Raw genomic sequence first — 18,691 nt, forward strand, 5'->3', positions numbered from 1 at the left:
ATTGTACTCCAATTTATTTGTTTTTATACATTGTGTGTGTGTGTGTGTGCGCGCGTGTGTGCGCGTGTGTATCTTTCGTGATTTTTTTAGTTTCTTCCGATTGTTATTGAGAAAACAAACTGAAAATTTACTACTCACAAAAAATAAATATCGTATCGAATACAGAACTTACAATATTTTTTACTGCTATATTTTTATAAGAAATTTTATTCCGTGTAATGCATGTTTAATTGTATAATTCAACAGTACCTTTTTCCTTTGTCTTCTATATCTCGAAGAATAATTTCTTTTTTTTCTAATTAAGAAATCTGTTTTATTCAGCTTTGCATTTTTCAGCAATTTTTTTCTCTTCTCGTTCTCTTTCGAGAAAGCTTGATTTATATTTGCTTTAACTTCGCAAACGGTATAAGAAAATAAAGTATCGAAAAAAGTGTATCTAATAAATACTAGTACACGTCTTTTGAAAGTTATCGAAGGATAAGAGAAACACAATTTCGAAAGCTCAATGCATTTCGACGCGACAGTACGTCGCATTGTTGCACGCTACGTTTTTTGACACGGTTCGCGTTTTGAGCACGATGAAACGCTGCGCAATGCTGCTCGTTCCTCTGTTTAATCCATCCGGGATGTGCGCAGGAAAATTGAACTACGCGTGAGAGAAAATCATTGATGCGAACGTCGAGAGAAATTACTTCCGTGCCGCCAACGCGTGAAATGACGAAGGAAACGAGTTCGATGATCGACGTTTCGCGTCGTGCGCGAATTGCTAATAAAAAATAAAATATCGTTTTTTTACCGCACTTGCAGATGCGATTAATAATGGTCACACGCGGGCTCTGTGAAGTTGGCACGGCTTTTTTCGATTTTAAAAAAAAACATATGAGTTCTAGTAGCACTTTTAAGAGTTCTAAAGTTCCTGATAGGTTTCGCAAATAGTTTTGTCAATTTAAGGTCAAAAAACGAATTTTTTAAAAATGTCGTGCTAACTTCCCGTAGCACGACACTTATGCAAAAAAAATTTTTTATTCGTGTATATCGATAGATTTCGACGAGATTTAGAATTCCTGATAGATTTTAACAATAGTTCCGGCGAACTATGCATTCTACGAGTTAAAAAACAAAATTTAAACGATATTTATAAAAATTTTATCTTGTTGTGCTAATAGAAATATCCATTTCTCACGGCGCAGTTTGCGAGCTCTAGGATAGTTCTGACCTCCAAAATAATGTTCGACAATAGTTCTGTCGATTAACCATAATTAACTTAATTAATTAATAAGCTATTATAGCACGACATCGCGGAAGAGTGTCGTGCTGGTAGAAATATCTATTTCTCTGGGCGCATTTTACGAGTTCTAGGATAGTTCTGACCTCCAAAATAATTTTCGATAATAGTTCTGTTGATTAACAGTAATTAACTTGAATAATTAATAAGATAATTATAGCACGACACTTGAGCAAAAAGTGTCGTGCTAAGTATATATCGCAGTTCTAAGGGGGGTTTTGGCCAGTTCTCGTAGAGTTGTATGCTTTGCAATTATTTTTAAAAACAGTTCCGGCGATTAAACATTTTTTAAAATTTTTTAAAATTTTTAATGTCCGATTTCAGCACGACACTCGAGCAAAAGGTGTCGTGCTGAGTATATATCGCAGTTCTAGAGGGAGTTTTGGCTAGTTCTCGTAGAGTTCTATGCTCTGCAATTATTTTCAATAATAGTTCCGGCGAGTAAACATTTTTTTATAATATTTAAAATTTTTTAATGTCCGATTTCAGCACGACACTCGAGCAAAGGGTGTCGTGCTGAATATATATCGCAGTTCTAGGGGGAGTTTTGGCTAGTTCTCGTGGAGTTCTATGCTCTGCAATTATTTTTAAAAATAGTTCCGGCGGGTAAACATTTTTTAAAATGTACGATACCAGCACAACATCGTGGAAAAGTGTCGTGCTGGTAGAAATACTTTGCTCGAGTGTCGTGCTGAAATCGGACATTAAAAAATTTTAAAAATTATTAAAAAATGTTTAATCGCCGGAACTATTTTTAAAAATAATTGCAGAGCATAGAACTCTACGAGAACTAGCCAAAACTCCCCCTAGAACTGCAATATATACTCAGCACGACACCCTATGCTCGAGTGTCGTGCTGAAATCGAACTTTAAAAAATTTTAAAAATTATTAAAAAATATTTACTCGCCGGAACTATTATTGAAAATAATTGCAGAGCATAGAACTCTACGAGAACTAGCCAAAACTCTTCCTAGAACTGCGATAAATACTCAGCACGACACCCTTTGCTCGAGTGTCGTGCTGAAATCGGACATTAAAAAATTTTAAAAATTATTAAAAAATGTTTAATCGCCGGAACTATTTTTAAAAATAATTGCAGAGCATAAAACTCTACGAGAACTAGCCAAAACTCTTCCTAGAACTGCGATATATACTCAGCACGACACCCTTTGCTCGAGTGTCGTGTTGAAATCGGACATTAAAAAATTTTAAAAATTATTAAAAAATGTTTAATCGCCGGAACTATTTTTAAAAATAATTGCAGAGCATAAAACTCTACGAGAACTAGCCAAAACTCTTCCTAGAACTGCGATATATACTCAGCACGACACCCTTTGCTCGAGTGTCGTGTTGAAATCGGACATTAAAAAATTTTAAAAATTATTAAAAAATGTTTAATCGCCGGAACTATTTTTAAAAATAATTGCAGAGCATAAAACTCTACGAGAACTAGCCAAAACTTTCCCTAGAACTGCGATATATACTCAGCACGACACCCTTTGCTCGAGTGTCGTGCTGAAATCGGACATTAAAAAATTTTAAAAATTATTAAAAAATGTTTAATCGCCGGAACTATTTTTAAAAATAATTGCAGAGCATAGAACTCTACGAGAACTAGCCAAAACTCCCTCTAGAACTGCGATAAATACTCAGCACGACACCCTTTGCTCGAGTGTCGTGCTGAAATCGGACATTAAAAAATTTTTAAATTATTAAAAAATGTTTAATCGCCGGAACTATTATTGAAAATAATTGCAGAGCATAGAACTCTACGAGAACTAGCCAAAACTCCCCCTAGAACTGCGATAAATACTCAGCACGACACCCTTTGCTCGAGTGTCGTGCTGAAATCGGACATTAAAAAATTCTAAAAATTATTAAAAAATGTTTAATCGCCGGAACTATTATTGAAAATAATTGCAGAGCATAAAACTCTACGAGAACTAGCCAAAACTCTTCCTAGAACTGCGATATATACTCAGTACGACACCCTTTGCTCGAGTGTCGTGTTGAAATCGGACATTAAAAAATTTTAAAAATTATTAAAAAATGTTTAATCGCCGGAACTATTTTTAAAAATAATTGCAGAGCATAAAACTCTACGAGAACTAGCCAAAACTTTTCCTGGAACTGCGATATATACTCAGCACGACACCCTTTGCTCGAGTGTCGTGTTGAAATCGGACATTGAAAAATTTTAAAAATTATTAAAAAATGTTTAATCGCCGGAACTATTATTGAAAATAATTGCAGAGCATAGAACTCTACGAGAATTAGCCAAAACTCCTCCTAGAACTGCGATATATACTCAGCACGACACCCTTCGCTCGAGTGTCGTGCTGAAATCGGACATTAAAAAATTTTAAAAATGATTAAAAAATGTTTAATCGCCGGAACTATTTTTAAAAATAATTGCAGAACATAGAACTCTACGAGAACTAGCCAAAACTCTTCCTAGAACTGCGATATATACTCAGCACGACACCCTTTGCTCGAGTGTCGTGCTGAAATCGGACATTAAAAAATTCTAAAAATTATTAAAAAATGTTTAATCGCCGGAACTATTATTGAAAATAATTGCAGAGCATAGAACTCTACGAGAACTAGCCAAAACTCCCCCTAGAACTGCGATAAATACTCAGCACGACACCCTTTGCTCGAGTGTCGTGCTGAAATCGGACATTAAAAAATTTTAAAAATTATTAAAAAATGTTTAATCGCCGGAACTATTTTTAAAAATAATTGCAGAGCATAAAACTCTACGAGAACTAGCCAAAACTCTTCCTAGAACTGCGATATATACTCAGCACGACACCCTTTGCTCGAGTGTCGTGCTGAAATCGGATATTAAAAAATTTTAAAAATTGTTAAAAAATGTTTAATCGCCGGAACTATTTTTAAAAATAATTGCAGAGCATAGAACTCTACGAGAACTAGCCAAAACTCCCCCTAGAGCTGCGATATATACGCAGCACGACACCCTTCGCTCGAGTGTCGTGTTGAAATCGGACTTTAAAAAATTTTAAAAATTATTAAAAAATGTTTAATCGCCGGAACTATTTTTAAAAATAATTGCAGAGCATAAAACTCTACGAGAACTAGCCAAAACTCTTCCTAGAACTGCGATATATACTCAGCACGACACCCTTTGCTCGAGTGTCGTGCTATAATTATCTTATTAATTATTCAAGTTAATTACTGTTAATCGACAGAACTATTATCGAAAATTATTTTGGAGGTCAGAACTATCCTAGAACTCGTAAAATGCGCCCAAAGAAATAGATATTTCTACCAGCACGACACTCTTCCGCGATGTCGTGCTATAATAGCTTATTAATTAATTAAGTTAATTATGGTTAATCGACAGAACTATTGTCGAACATTATTTTGGAGGTCAGAACTATCCTAGAGCTCGCAAACTGCGCCGTGAGAAATGAATATTTCTATTAGCACAACAAGATAAAATTTTTATAAATATCGTTTAAATTTTGTTTTTTAACTCGTAGAATGCATAGTTCGCTGGAACTATTGTTAAAATCTATCAGGAACTCTAAATCTCGTCGAAATCTATCGATATACACGAATAAAAATTTTTTTTTGCATAAGTGTCGTGTTACGGGAAGTTAGCACGACATTTTTAAAAAATTCGTTTTTTGACCTCAAATTGACAGAACTATTTGCGAAACCTATCAGGAACTCTAGAACTCTTAAAAGTGCTACTAGAACTCATATGTTTTTTTTGAAAATCGAAAAAAGCCGTGCCAACTTCACAGAGCCTCACACGCGGCATCCGACCGGGAGGATGTAGGTCCTGATTAAATCCGTTGGGAAGAATATCATTATCCGGCGGATAATAAGTGATAACAATTTGTGCGCGCTGTCAGGTCGAGTCTATCAATTTTAAATGCGGTCTGCTGCTGACGAGAGAATGGTTGTGCCGGCGATTGCGCAATTAATTAAATCTTTAGACTGATGTATATATGAATAATAGGTCATATTGAGTACGATATACATACATTCCATTAGAATGTGGTGAAATATATTAATTAATTTTGCTATAGATTAATTTAATAAATAGTAGTTGATAGGATATATAATAGTTGAATTTATGTATGTATATGTTGACGTGTAGTGTGTATTGTAAGTGTAGGGTAAATGTGGGTATGGATGATTGGCCGTGTATTTTAACAATATTATATTCCAACATTTGTAACGTTTATATTGGAATATTATTTCCGAAAGCTGATATAGTTTTGAATATTAATTGCCGGGTGTTTTATATAGTCAAGATTTTTATATAATTGTGGAGAAAATTGTTTGTAGAAACAAAATCTGCAAGATATTAATTGTTTGTAGAAACAAAATCTTCAATATAGGAAAGCATTTCTTTATATACTTCATAATATTTAGAGAGCCTTTTAAGTAGTTTAATTATATTTTATTTGTGCAATATTCTAATTTTCAAATTATATTAATTTCAGGTTTATTATGGTATCCTTTTGTTTGCTGACATAATAATTATTTAACTATTCAAAGAAAGTTTTATTAAAACTTTGATAACGTCAACAAATTAAAGAATAAAAATCCGATTATATTCAATTATATTCCGCAAGCTTTAACAGCAGAATTCGAAATAATCTTCTCTTTTTTTCATTTGCTTGCAAGAAGATTATATTTAAAATCTTCAATTCACTGACAAATTTATCGCTATATAATACATATTTAAAGGATTTTCACTTATTGTATTTATAATTATAACGTGATAGATTTTTTTTTATGAAGAAATATGCTATTAACAGTTTTTACAATCGATGATTAATATTTAAAATTATATCAGCTTGTAGAAATAATATTATTGGAGAAATGAAATTATATATCCGAGCGTAGCGCACTCATACTTTTCAGTGCGTTCATTATTATACTCCGCTGGAAAATATCCATTAACCCTGACTATGTAGATCAATAACAATTTATACGCGCGTTGTCCCGACGTATCAAGCTTAAAACTCACGTTGTCGATAAAATACGTTTATATAGGCGCTTATTTTCAATTAGTTCGTAAATTGTGCGCAAGTTTCACGCGCGGTGAGGTTACTATTTTTCTCTGAGTACATCCAATAATAGCCATTTATCCCCCATGTTACAGGGACGGGTTGTATGTAGCGTAACATGAACTGTTAAAAATACAGAAGTGCAGATTAAACGTGTGTCGTACAAGCATACATACAAGCGCAAAATCGATTGCGCGTTACTTTTTCATGGAAAATATCCATTAATTCCAACAATGGCTAAATGATAATCAGTAATTATTCGTCCGTGTGTTTTCTCTCTGTTTCTCTCTCTTTCTCTCTGAAAATATCCGAATGCGAATGCGTCGCCTTAAATTTTAAATTTGTATGCGTCACATATGGACGCGTACAAAAACGCGCCGATGAAACTCGTCAATAAATATCTTTCGGTTAATTGTTGCATGAACAAAATGGAATATTAGTTTACCGTGCCGCGAAATTTTAATTATATTACTTTGCATATTATAATATTTCGCAGAATTTGGTATTAATTATATAAAAGAGAATAGTATAATAAATATCTCTCGAAACGCACTTGTAGAAAATATCAAATGGTAGCATTCGAGTGACATTTTTTTTATTCTGAACATCTCCATAGAATTAACTTTTTGATGAATGTCATAATGTTATTATATTAGTTTTATAATCTGACGTCTAGTTACAGAGAGAAAAGTTTATTCCACCTCGTTACACAAATTTCGATCGATTCGTAAACGAGGCTTTTAAAGTTCGAGACAGTTTCCTACTTTAAATAAGCTATTGAGCGAAATAATATGATAATAAAAAATCGTATAAATATTATACAATTTTTATCGACAAGATATATTAATTACATTAAATATCAAAACTCTAAAAGTTTCTTTGCATCTTTTCTTTTTCAAAAAATAAGAATAATAAAATTATTTGATATCTTATAAATGAAACATCGCACATTCGCGAATGTAAAGTTTAAATATACATTGCAACGTAATAATAATTTTCAATTTGATTATATTTGCAAATTATTTCTTAAGATTCGATTTTTTAAATTCCTACTGCGATGTTTTATAAAATTGCTGTCCGATACTCGTGACGATCGCTTAATGTGGAAAGCACAAAAAGCTAAAAGTCCGAGTGGCTATACTCGTATAACGATAAGAAGCGAGAAAGAGAGAGGAAACGAGTGCGATGCTCTAGCTGGTTGAGTTCTGAAAAGTTGGCATCGTTTCCAGATTTTAGTTGTTCTACAGAACGAGCGCTACGGGGCGAGTTTTGTACAAGCTGCCTCGTAAGCAGCTCGAGCAGCACGTCTTCCGGTTTCCGTTACGATGGAATCGGGACGAGCATTGATCGAATCTAGCTGCAAATCTGAACTAGCCATTGGTTCTTTCTCTTTCTCTCTCTCACGATCTATACTCGTCAACACGAATACGGGACACACAATTCAGCTTAATTCCATAATTCCGTATTTCAATAAAATGTTTTATACGTTTGCACATCGAAATAAACTTGATACATATCGTGATAGCTTTGAACATATTTTTTCAGTAGTTCAAGCAGCGAATAAAAGCTTGAAAATTGTACATATATAAAAGCTTTATACAGCGTTATGTGTTACAGAAAAGAGTTGGTTATGTGTATAAAATACTAACACAATGAAATAGAAGCATGCTTAATATCGAGAATTTCTTCAAAGAAACTGTCAATTGCACAATTAAACTCCCTGTGAATTATTTAAATTTTATTTTTTAATTTAAATTTTGTTTTACTTATTGAAATATACATATATTGAATATGTAATTTTTTAAGATTATATCACTCACCCATATATACAGGGTGCATCTAAATAAATGCGTAAAATTTTAGGAAATGATTCTTTGTCGAAAATTAAAAGGAGTTTCTTATATAAGCCCTTCCTGAGGAGTTACACTTTTCTAAAGAGAAAAGTAAACATTTTTTAGTTTTTATTTTTTTTAATATTAATAAATATCCTTTTTATTAATGAAAAATATCCATTAAGTTTAATTTTTTTATAAATATAAATTTAACATATATAAGATAGGCAATAAGAGCCAAATCGCGGATGACAGTGCGTTATTCTAAACGAAACTAAATTTTTTCGTTAGAATTAAATACCTGTGCACAAGGCACCAAATTTTTACTTGGACACGGCCAAGATATAAAATTGGAATAATCTCTACAAGAGATTTTTAATTCCATGTATCCCCTATTCCCCCTAAAGAAATAAAGTGCGAGAGAAAAATATAGATCCGAAAGTCGCAGAATCGGGAATCGAACCCGAGACCTTTCGCTTGCCGGGCGACTGCTCTTCCAACTGAGCTATTCAGATCCTTTCGATTCTATACTTTTCTCTGTTATATATATTAATGTTGGTAAATAAACGCCTTTAAGCCAGCGTGTATAAATTAAGAATTTAACTAGGCTCTGTAATATATAAATATAAATTTAACATATATAAGATAGGCAATAAGAGCCAAATCGCGGATGACAGTGCGTTATTCTAAACGAAACTAAATTTTTTCGTTAGAATTAAATACCTGTGCACAAGGCACCAAATTTTTACTTGGACACGGCCAAGATATAAAATTGGAATAATCTCTACAAGAGATTTTTAATTCCATGTATCCCCTATTCCCCCTAAAGAAATAAAGTGCGAGAGAAAAATATAGATCCGAAAGTCGCAGAATCGGGAATCGAACCCGAGACCTTTCGCTTGCCGGGCGACTGCTCTTCCAACTGAGCTATTCAGATCCTTTCGATTCTATACTTTTCTCTGTTATATATATTAATGTTGGTAAATAAACGCCTTTAAGCCAGCGTGTATAAATTAAGAGTTTAACTATAGGCTCTGTAATATATAAATATAAATTTAACATATATAAGATAGGCAATAAGAGCCAAATCGCGGATGATTCTGCGACTTTCGGATCTATATTTTTCTCTCGCACTTTATTTCTTTAGGGGGAATAGGGGATACATGGAATTAAAAATCTCTTGTAGAGATTATTCCAATTTTATATCTTGGCCGTGTCCAAGTAAAAATTTGGTGCCTTGTGCACAGGTATTTAATTCTAACGAAAAAATTTAGTTTCGTTTAGAATAACGCACTGTCATCCGCGATTTGGCTCTTATTGCCTATCTTATATATGTTAAATTTATATTTATATATTACAGAGCCTAGTTAAACTCTTAATTAATTTTTTTAATTTGTCTGAAATTTGAGAAAAAAGATAAAAACTTAATTTTTACCTTCCTTTTTAAAAAAGTGTAACTCCTCTTCAGGATATAAGAATATATGTTTATACATATTAGAAACACCCCTTAATTTTTGACAAAGAATTATCTCCTAAAATTTTTTGCACTTATTTAGATACACCCTGTATATATTTAATATTATTATAATATTATTGGATAATTTAGCATTGCGAATAAGTTTTGCGGCATGCTTATCAAGTGTTATAGTTTATAGTTTTTGTTGGTGTAATTGGTTGTTAAATTAATCTAGAATATCGTAAATCGTGCTTATGCGGTTTCGTAAACGCACATTAATGCACAATTAGATTCAAGAGAAGTTTCGTACGAGCAGCAAAATGTAATCGCTCGCATATGTCATGAAAGTTAGAAGGATTTAATTAGTGTAGCAATCAAATAGACATTATTGTAATTGTGATTACAATGAAACGAAATATTTCTGCGTATATTTCGATGAAAGCGCTGTTTTCAATAAATAATACGCAGAGAACATTTCCTGTTATTTCCATATTCTATACCATTCTTCAAATCATTATCTTTTAATGAAATAAAATTTGTGATCGTGATATTTCTCGATATAGACAATATCACATTTTACAAAATATCATGCTTTATAGCAATTAAATATAATATATTGGACTAGCTGAACGAACAAGTTTTTCCTAAGAATGTTTCTTTTTGGTATCAATCCAAATGAATGATATTATTAATACTTTTTATTGATACGTCAAGAAAATTCAAACAATGGTTGTTCTCCCGTTTCACCGTAAATTGCAGCCGTTTGTAGTAACTACTGAACGTAATGTTTGTAAGAATTTTAATAAACATTTTGTTATAACATCTATTAATTATAATCAATAATTAACTTGCTCGTTCAGCTGGCCTAATATATTATATTTAATTGTTATATTATTACACGACGTACAATTTTATTTGAATCATGCTTTATCTTATATTACTATTTACTGATAGAAATATTTACTCATTTTTTTTAACAAAATATTTATGTGTATTATTTATTAGATAAAATCTTGAAAAATATTATAAATATAGTGAGAATTTTAAAGTAAATAAGGATGAGCAAGTTTTAAAAAAATTTAACTACGTTTATTTTAGAACGAGATTTTTTCCATGATTTTTAAGTGTCACTGTAATTGCGCACGATTGTTAGAAAACTGTACAATCATTATTCGTAAACTTCCTTGTTGGGCTCCGACATGTTTACACTGCTTCATGGTATTCGTGCTATCGGAACAACGATACTTTAATCCTCTGGTAAGCTTTCGTTTCGAGGAACCTTAAACCTTGGATTACAGCCGGACGAATTAAGTCGATCTCTACGCGCGCGTTCGATTTAGATTAATCTTTCATCGCGAAATATTGCGTCATCCTTAACACAATTGTCTAGTAAAAATGTGTCGGAACTAAAAATTTAGATCGGATTAGCCATTTTCCGTCCACTATAAAGCACGAAGAATAGAAACGATATATTTAATATATTATCAAGTGAATGGGACAGATTTCATTATATCTGTATTTAAAATCACTGCACTTGCAATTGAAATGATTAGTGAACAATGTAATTATACGTATTATTGTTATAAAATAACGGTATTGGTTCTCTCTTTTAAACGCGATATGCGTGACGAAGTGATACTTGATCTAGATGAGAGTCATGTGATAAAAAAAAAGCAACATGCCGAAAATAGAAATCGACGTGCCATTCATGTCAAGCTATGCGAATTTACAAGTTGTTTTCCAGCTTTTGTCCTCTCGCCATCTCGATTCGATACACGATTCTATCGGATAAATGAACCTTTTAAATAATGTGCGCTCTCCGCGGAAGTCACGCTCTCGTAAGGTTACAACTGAATAAACATTCGAATCCACCGTTCTACTTCCGCCGTGTGTTCATCCGTTACCAGCGCAACAATTTACTTCCGCGACCGTGAGTTATTCTACAGCTTGTCGCCATAAAAGTGTGAGCGCGATGTTCGTGCAGCGAAGAGGTAGGATGAGAGCGAAATTGAATGTCTCGGGAAAAGAGCATTCGGTAAAAACGGAATCGCCTTGAGGACATCTGCTGTTTAAAAGTATTTGCGTAAAAAAAAATATTTTTACTGAAAATTTTCGATAAATATAATGCGAAATAATTATATTCTGTTTTATTTTTTTTTCCCAATAGAACGATAGCTGCAGATAAGTTACGATTTTTCCAAGATAATTGTTTTCTCTCTCTCTCTCTCTTTCTCTAAAGACATAGGACTTTTAAATCAGTTTAAAACTTGAACAATAAAATTATATAAATAATTATGAGCACATATTTAATTTAACGATTAATACATTTAAATATTATTATCTTTTTTCCCATAATACACAATAATTCTGATTTTTATATAATACACATGTGAATATATAAAATAGGTTTTTCATTAATCATTTCATTTAATTAACGAATGTCCTATAATAATTTTCATGACTTTGCGATTTATATGCGTATTTATCATTTGAATATCTGAAATGCAATAATTAAACGCAAATGTCATTAAGTTTGATTAATCCATGATATTCTGGCATTTAATTTCCGTGCAAGCTCTCATCATAATTATAGAAGATAAATCAGAATAAGCTGTTGTTCGAGATAACCATTAACCCAGTTTTGGTAATATAAGAGCATGTCTCGCGCGTAGGATTTTCATATACTTTTATTTATCTACTTGCATATACATGCAAGGCGGCGAATAGACGTTGATTAAGTGTATTAGAATAGCTAATATTTCGTATGAAATGACTTCATTTTTAACAAGCAAATTATGACAAGGTGCCATGAATTTTTTCGTTTTATTACACAGCGAACGTTACTATACATATATAGAAACTAAGTGATGTAATAATTTTAAATTTTTAGACGAAGAGAGAAACGGAGAATAATGTATATTTTCAAATACATGAAATAGTACGTGTGAAAGAAAGAATGCATGATTATATATATTTCCCTAGAGCTATGTGAAATATGAGTTTCAACCTTCGATATTTCATACAAAAATATATATATATATTTTAAATTGGATTAAAACATTAAATAATAAACAAGCGACACGAATATATTACAAATAAGCGATGCAAAGTTAATCAGCAATTTTACAAAAATATTTCGAGCGTTGTCCTAACTTTATTGCGCTCTTTTGCGTTTTTCTTCTCCGATAATTTGTACATAATCGGCGGTCTGATCATTTCGATAAACGGGGGCGAAAGAGAACATCGGTATGTACACCGGCGTACGTAAGAACTGGAAGAAACTTGGGCGATTAAATCTAATCAGATCGCGATACGAAACTTCGCCCTGCATTCTTTACCCTGTGAATTGTATACGCGCATTCTTCGGAGATCAAGGGAGGCATATCGGATCGCTCGGTCATTCCAATCACGTAGTCGAGTTACAGCGCGAGTCCTCCTATAGCCTGAAGAAGATTCCGAGTGGTTGCCGGCGCAGCTCAGCGCTTTACAGTTTGCATACTCGTTGATTTACGAACGTGCGCTACGAGGAGAGGGCCACGGAATGTAATAGCGGACCCCGGGGTTTGTTATTGCCGGTGCACAACAATCGTTTGTATGCATTACTCTTTGCGGTGCCTGGCTTTATGCATATAATCTAGAGCCGGGGCTCTCAAGACGGGGTCGTTACCAAGACGATGTGCCAACCACGTCGGGAAAACGCCGTGTTTTCTCTCACAAGCCGTGTCTCGACACTTATTGCGCGAATCTTGCCGATGGATGGGACGACGAATTATGCAATGCAACGTCACAAATTATGCAACCGTTTGTTAACACATAATCGCATTTTGCTGAAAAATTTATAACGTCGCGTTTTTCACGAGAATTTAAATTACTTTCTTTAATACTACCTTTTAAATTTTAAATACTATTTTTATTATTTATTTTTCTTATTATTATTCCGTTACATTATTTTTGAGTTTTTGGTACAATTAATCGAAACGTTTTGCATTAGTTAATTCCTGCGCGTGAACGAATACACAAAAGTACACATAAATAATACTTTCACGAAAATTTAAATTACTTTCTTTAATACTACCTTTTAAATTTTAAATACTATCTTTTATTATTTATTTTTCTTATTATTATTCCGTTACTGTTTATACATTATTTTTGGGCTTTTGGTAAAATTAATCGAAACGTTTTGCATTAGTTAATTCCTGCGCGTGAACGAGAGAATACACAAAAGTACACATATAAATAATACTTGAAAAGACAAGAAAAGGGATCTTCGTGTCTTTAATGAAATCTTCGAGAGCGTCAAATATTTGCGATGGAGCGTAACAGTTGGCAACACAATTGCGAGTACATGCGAGAATAATCGGAATTTGAGTTTTGCGCTCTTCTTTGGGGTTCTACAAATTTACTCAACAAAATTGGAAAGCGTATCCCCGCACTTTACCTTCGCGTTACCACGAATGTCTCGTTCGCGAGAGGAACTACCGATACCGGGTCAGATGTTCCTTCGTCGTCGCGTGAATTATCGACTTTACTCCTCCGCGCGCAATTCCATCCTCTTCGCTGGGATGCGCTTGGGAAATATTGAAGAATTTGCATATTTCGCGTCTCTCTTTCTCTCTCGGACGTGACTAACAGACATCATTATCTGCTTTATTTTTCATGTCTCATCGGAACATCGGCTGGCTGCGCTCATCCATGACTACTGATAATACTGGTGATGGCGACTCCTCTGTCTCTCTCTAACTACGGTGATGGTGCCTGCGGTAATACACTAACTTGGTGATGGTTACATTATACATGATTATATACGTACATATTTTACCATATATTCGCTTCATTTTGCGTTTTTTGCGTTTGCTTGGAAAAATATTGGAAATTTGCAAATGATGTCGTTTATTAATATGTTCGAATGCCTGATATTAACATTATTTGAAATTGCTCGCCCTAATTGTCGCAAACTTTATACTGCGGAATAATAATACGGGATATTCTACGGTTTCGTCACGCGTTATTTCCGCACGCGGACTGTTACCACGCACTGCTACAATCATTTTGCCATTTCCTCGGAAACTTCTGCGACTATTCCCGCCCGTCCCTTTTATTGGCCCCCGCTCGCGAAATTATCGCGCGAATCTGCATTTACATGCTGAAACGTCTGCGGTCCCGTCCGCAAACTCCATCGTCACGAACGATCTCCGCGTTAAATTCCGCAAATGTTGGCTGCTTCCCCTTGCCTCGCTATGTTAAACCGCGTATCGTGTGTAAACGAATCGACGCTGCTTTCGCTGGCGAATTGTTGCCATTGATACATCCGTGCCCGCTCCCACCAAACCAATCCACTTCGGCTGATCCACTCATTAATTACTCCCGATCCTCTTAAATTAATCACTGTTGTGGCGGCGACGTCATTACGGTTTATCGATCGATCTTCGATATCCGACCGTTCCAACTTTCCGCGCGTCTTCTCTCTTATATCCTACTATAATTTATATACGGCTTCCACGTTACCTCGCAATTTATTTTAACGCACGCTTTTTCTACCATTTATTTCTCCAACATTTATATTTCAATTATGTGTGCAATTTTATACGTTCTCCATTTTTATGCCGCGTCGCGTGGATTTCTTTTTTTTTTTTTTAAACTGGATAGCCTTGTTGTCAGGCACCCTGAAGACCTATCAACGCGCAGCCTGCGACGAAGAAACGATGACATTGAAATGTCCACCCGGCACGACCATCTTAGTCGAACACGCTCAATACGGAAGAACGGGAATGCACGGCATCAGCAAATGCAACTCGTCCGTTGCCCCGATGATTGCGGAAGACGAGCCGACGAATCACACGTGCATCTGGCCGCAATCAGTGCAGGTATGTGCCAATGAAATTCTCATTTCCCGCTGGTGGATGCCGATTGAGCGAGAGCGCGCGCGCGCGCCGTTTTCTAGTTCTATAGCCGAAAATTGCTGCCGCATCGTAACGCGTTAATCGTTTTAATTGACTTGCGAGAGAAATGAAGGAAGAAATTGAGAATAAAATTTTAAGACGATTATATATATGAGATTTTCTTCTTTCGAAATATATATATATAGTTTTATCGCGCATCTTCGCGAAAACAGAAGTTTAATTTGCTCATTTATATTTTATTTCTTTGTTTTTCAAGAGTAATTAAAACTTTTCAAAGTTCTAATTACATTATTCAGCATCCTGTTAATAAAACAATTTGATTTATTTTCTCAATTAATAACTATACATATGAATAACTATGTATATAATCCTAACGTCTTAAATAATTGTAAATCTTGAAATTTAATAAGCGCTAATGTGACATGTTTCTTTCGTAAGTTAAAAGCTTGATTACACACGTATACATACAAACATACACAAACTCTCGTGTATTTCTCGTGTAATAACGTAGCGAACTTTGCAAATTTGCAAGACTTGGTAAGACATGATCCTATCTTTCCGCTGAAAGTTTAATATTTGGACGTACTTTAGATTCCGATTATCTCCCGATTCTGCCTCTTCAGCAGCCGAAAGGAAGTTTCACGGGCTAAACTCCGAGCTGCCTAAACTCGAAAGTTTCAAAGAATCCAAACGTCGATCAAATATCAGAACGCGTTATACATCCCTTTTATTATAACTGACATATTACACGATTGCTCATTGTACCTACCATAACTGTGAGAGACTTACATTGCTCACATCTGTTCGATTTCCGCGATAACACTTTTTCGTTTCTCGAGCTTCTCTCTCGTTTCGAAACTTTATTCAACGTTTTACATTTATTGGTTCCTTATTTCTAATCCAGAGAGGAGCACATACATAGATGATATATATTCTTCTCGCGCATCCTCGTCTTCCTTCTACTTCGCATGGTTACCAAACCGGAAAGAATCGTAAACCGGATCCACCCCTCCTTCCTGGAGGAATCTCCGTACGCTTCAAGCCTCGTAAACTTTGCTCGGATGCGTGACCTCGTGCATGAATCGCAGTACACTCGTTGTTATCTTTAGGAAGATTTTACACAGACTCCAGATTGCCGCAATCTTTTCTATCGCGATTATTTTTCCCCTACTTTACGTACTCTTATAAATGCAAAAAGTTACGTACGATCATTTAGAAACATCTCGATTTGTCGACACAAAAATAATAGTGCTTTGGCTTAGCCGATTATTAGTAATTTAATGTTTCACGATCTCGAAACAACATAAATAATTTTTTATAATTTTATTTAAATTATAGTTCAACGAAAAAGATACTAAATTTATTTTCACAGACTCCAGATTGCCGCAATCCTTCCTATCGCGATTATTTTTCCCCTACTTTACGTACTCTTATAAATGCAAAAAGTTACGTACGATCATTTAGAAACATCTCGATCTGTGGACACAAAAATAATAGTGCTTTGGCTTAGCCGATTATTAGTAATTTAATGTTTCACGATCTCGAAACAACATAAATAATTTTTTATAATTTTATTTAAATTATAGTTCAACGAAAAAGATACTAAATTTATTTTCACAGACTCCAGATTGCCGCAATCCTTCCTATCGCGATTATTTTTCCCCTACTTTACGTACTCTTATAGATGCAAAAAGTTACGTACGATCATTTAGAAACATCTCGATTTGTCGACACAAAAATAATAGTGCTTTGGCTTAACCGATTATTAGTAATTTAATGTTTCACGATCTCGAAACAACATAAATAATTTTTTATAATTTTATTTAAATTATAGTTCAACGAAAAAGATACTAAATTTATTTTCACAGACTCCAGATTGCCGCAATCCTTCCTATCGCGATTATTTTTCCCCTACTTTACGTACTCTTATAGATGCAAAAAGTTACGTACGATCATTTAGAAACATCTCGATTTGTCGACACAAAAATAATAGTGCTTTGGCTTAACCGATTATTAGTAATTTAATGTTTCACGATCTCGAAACAACATAAATAATTTTTTATAATTTTATTTAAATTATAGTTCAACGAAAAAGATACTAAATTTATTTTCACAGACTCCAGATTGCCGCAATCCTTCCTATCGCGATTATTTTTCCCCTACTTTACGTACTCTTATAGATGCAAAAAGTTACGTACGATCATTTAGAAACATCTCGATTTGTCGACACAAAAATAATAGTGCTTTGGCTTAACCGATTATTAGTAATTTAATGTTTCACGATCTCGAAACAACATAAATAATTTTTTATAATTTTATTTAAATTATAGTTCAACGAAAAAGATACTAAATTTATTTTCACAGACTCCAGATTGCCGCAATCCTTCCTATCGCGATTATTTTTCCCCTACTTTACGTACTCTTATAGATGCAAAAAGTTACGTACGATCATTTAGAAACATCTCGATTTGTCGACACAAAAATAATAGTGCTTTGGCTTAACCGATTATTAGTAATTTAATGTTTCACGATCTCGAAACAACATAAATAATTTTTTATAATTTTATTTAAATTATAGTTCAACGAAAAAGATACTAAATTTATTTTCACAGACTCCAGATTGCCGCAATTCTTCCTATCCCGATTATTTTTCCCCTACTTTACGTACTCTTATAGATGCAAAAAGTTACGTACGATCATTTAGAAACATCTCGATTTGTCGACACAAAAATAATAGTGCTTTGGCTTAACCGATTATTAGTAATTTAATGTTTCACGATCTCGAAACAACATAAATAATTTTTTATAATTTTATTTAAATTATAGTTCAACGAAAAAGATACTAAATTTATTTTCACAGACTCCAGATTGCCGCAATTCTTCCTATCCCGATTATTTTTCCCCTACTTTACGTACTCTTATAGATGCAAAAAGTTACGTACGATCATTTAGAAACATCTCGATTTGTCGACACAAAAATAATAGTGCTTTGGCTTAACCGATTATTAGTAATTTAATGTTTCACGATCTCGAAACAACATAAATAATTTTTTATAATTTTATTTAAATTATAGTTCAACGAAAAAGATACTAAATTTATTTTCACAGACTCCAGATTGCCGCAATTCTTCCTATCCCGATTATTTTTCCCCTACTTTACGTACTC

At 33.7% G+C, this 18,691-nt stretch overlaps 1 protein-coding gene across 4 annotated transcripts in view; it reads left to right on the forward strand.

Moving 5' to 3' along the window:
* LOC114946141 (uncharacterized) overlaps window positions 1-18,691 on the forward strand; it is a 176,386-nt gene that overhangs the window by 90,171 nt on the left and 67,524 nt on the right. For 3 of the 4 annotated variants that reach the window (XM_029322571.2, XM_029322573.2, XM_029322572.2), the window contains exon 2: window positions 15,272-15,489. In XM_029322571.2, coding sequence (XP_029178404.1) covers window positions 15,272-15,489 — 218 coding nt within the window. The remainder of the gene's footprint in view (window positions 1-15,271; window positions 15,490-18,691) is intronic. The other variant, XM_085489184.1, reaches the window with a different exon arrangement.

The sequence above is a fragment of the Nylanderia fulva genome, unplaced genomic scaffold, assembly GCF_048542155.1.
Source record: "Nylanderia fulva isolate GAGA-0341 unplaced genomic scaffold, ASM4854215v1 Scaffold8, whole genome shotgun sequence".
In the NCBI taxonomy this organism is placed as follows: Eukaryota; Metazoa; Arthropoda; class Insecta; order Hymenoptera; family Formicidae; genus Nylanderia; species Nylanderia fulva.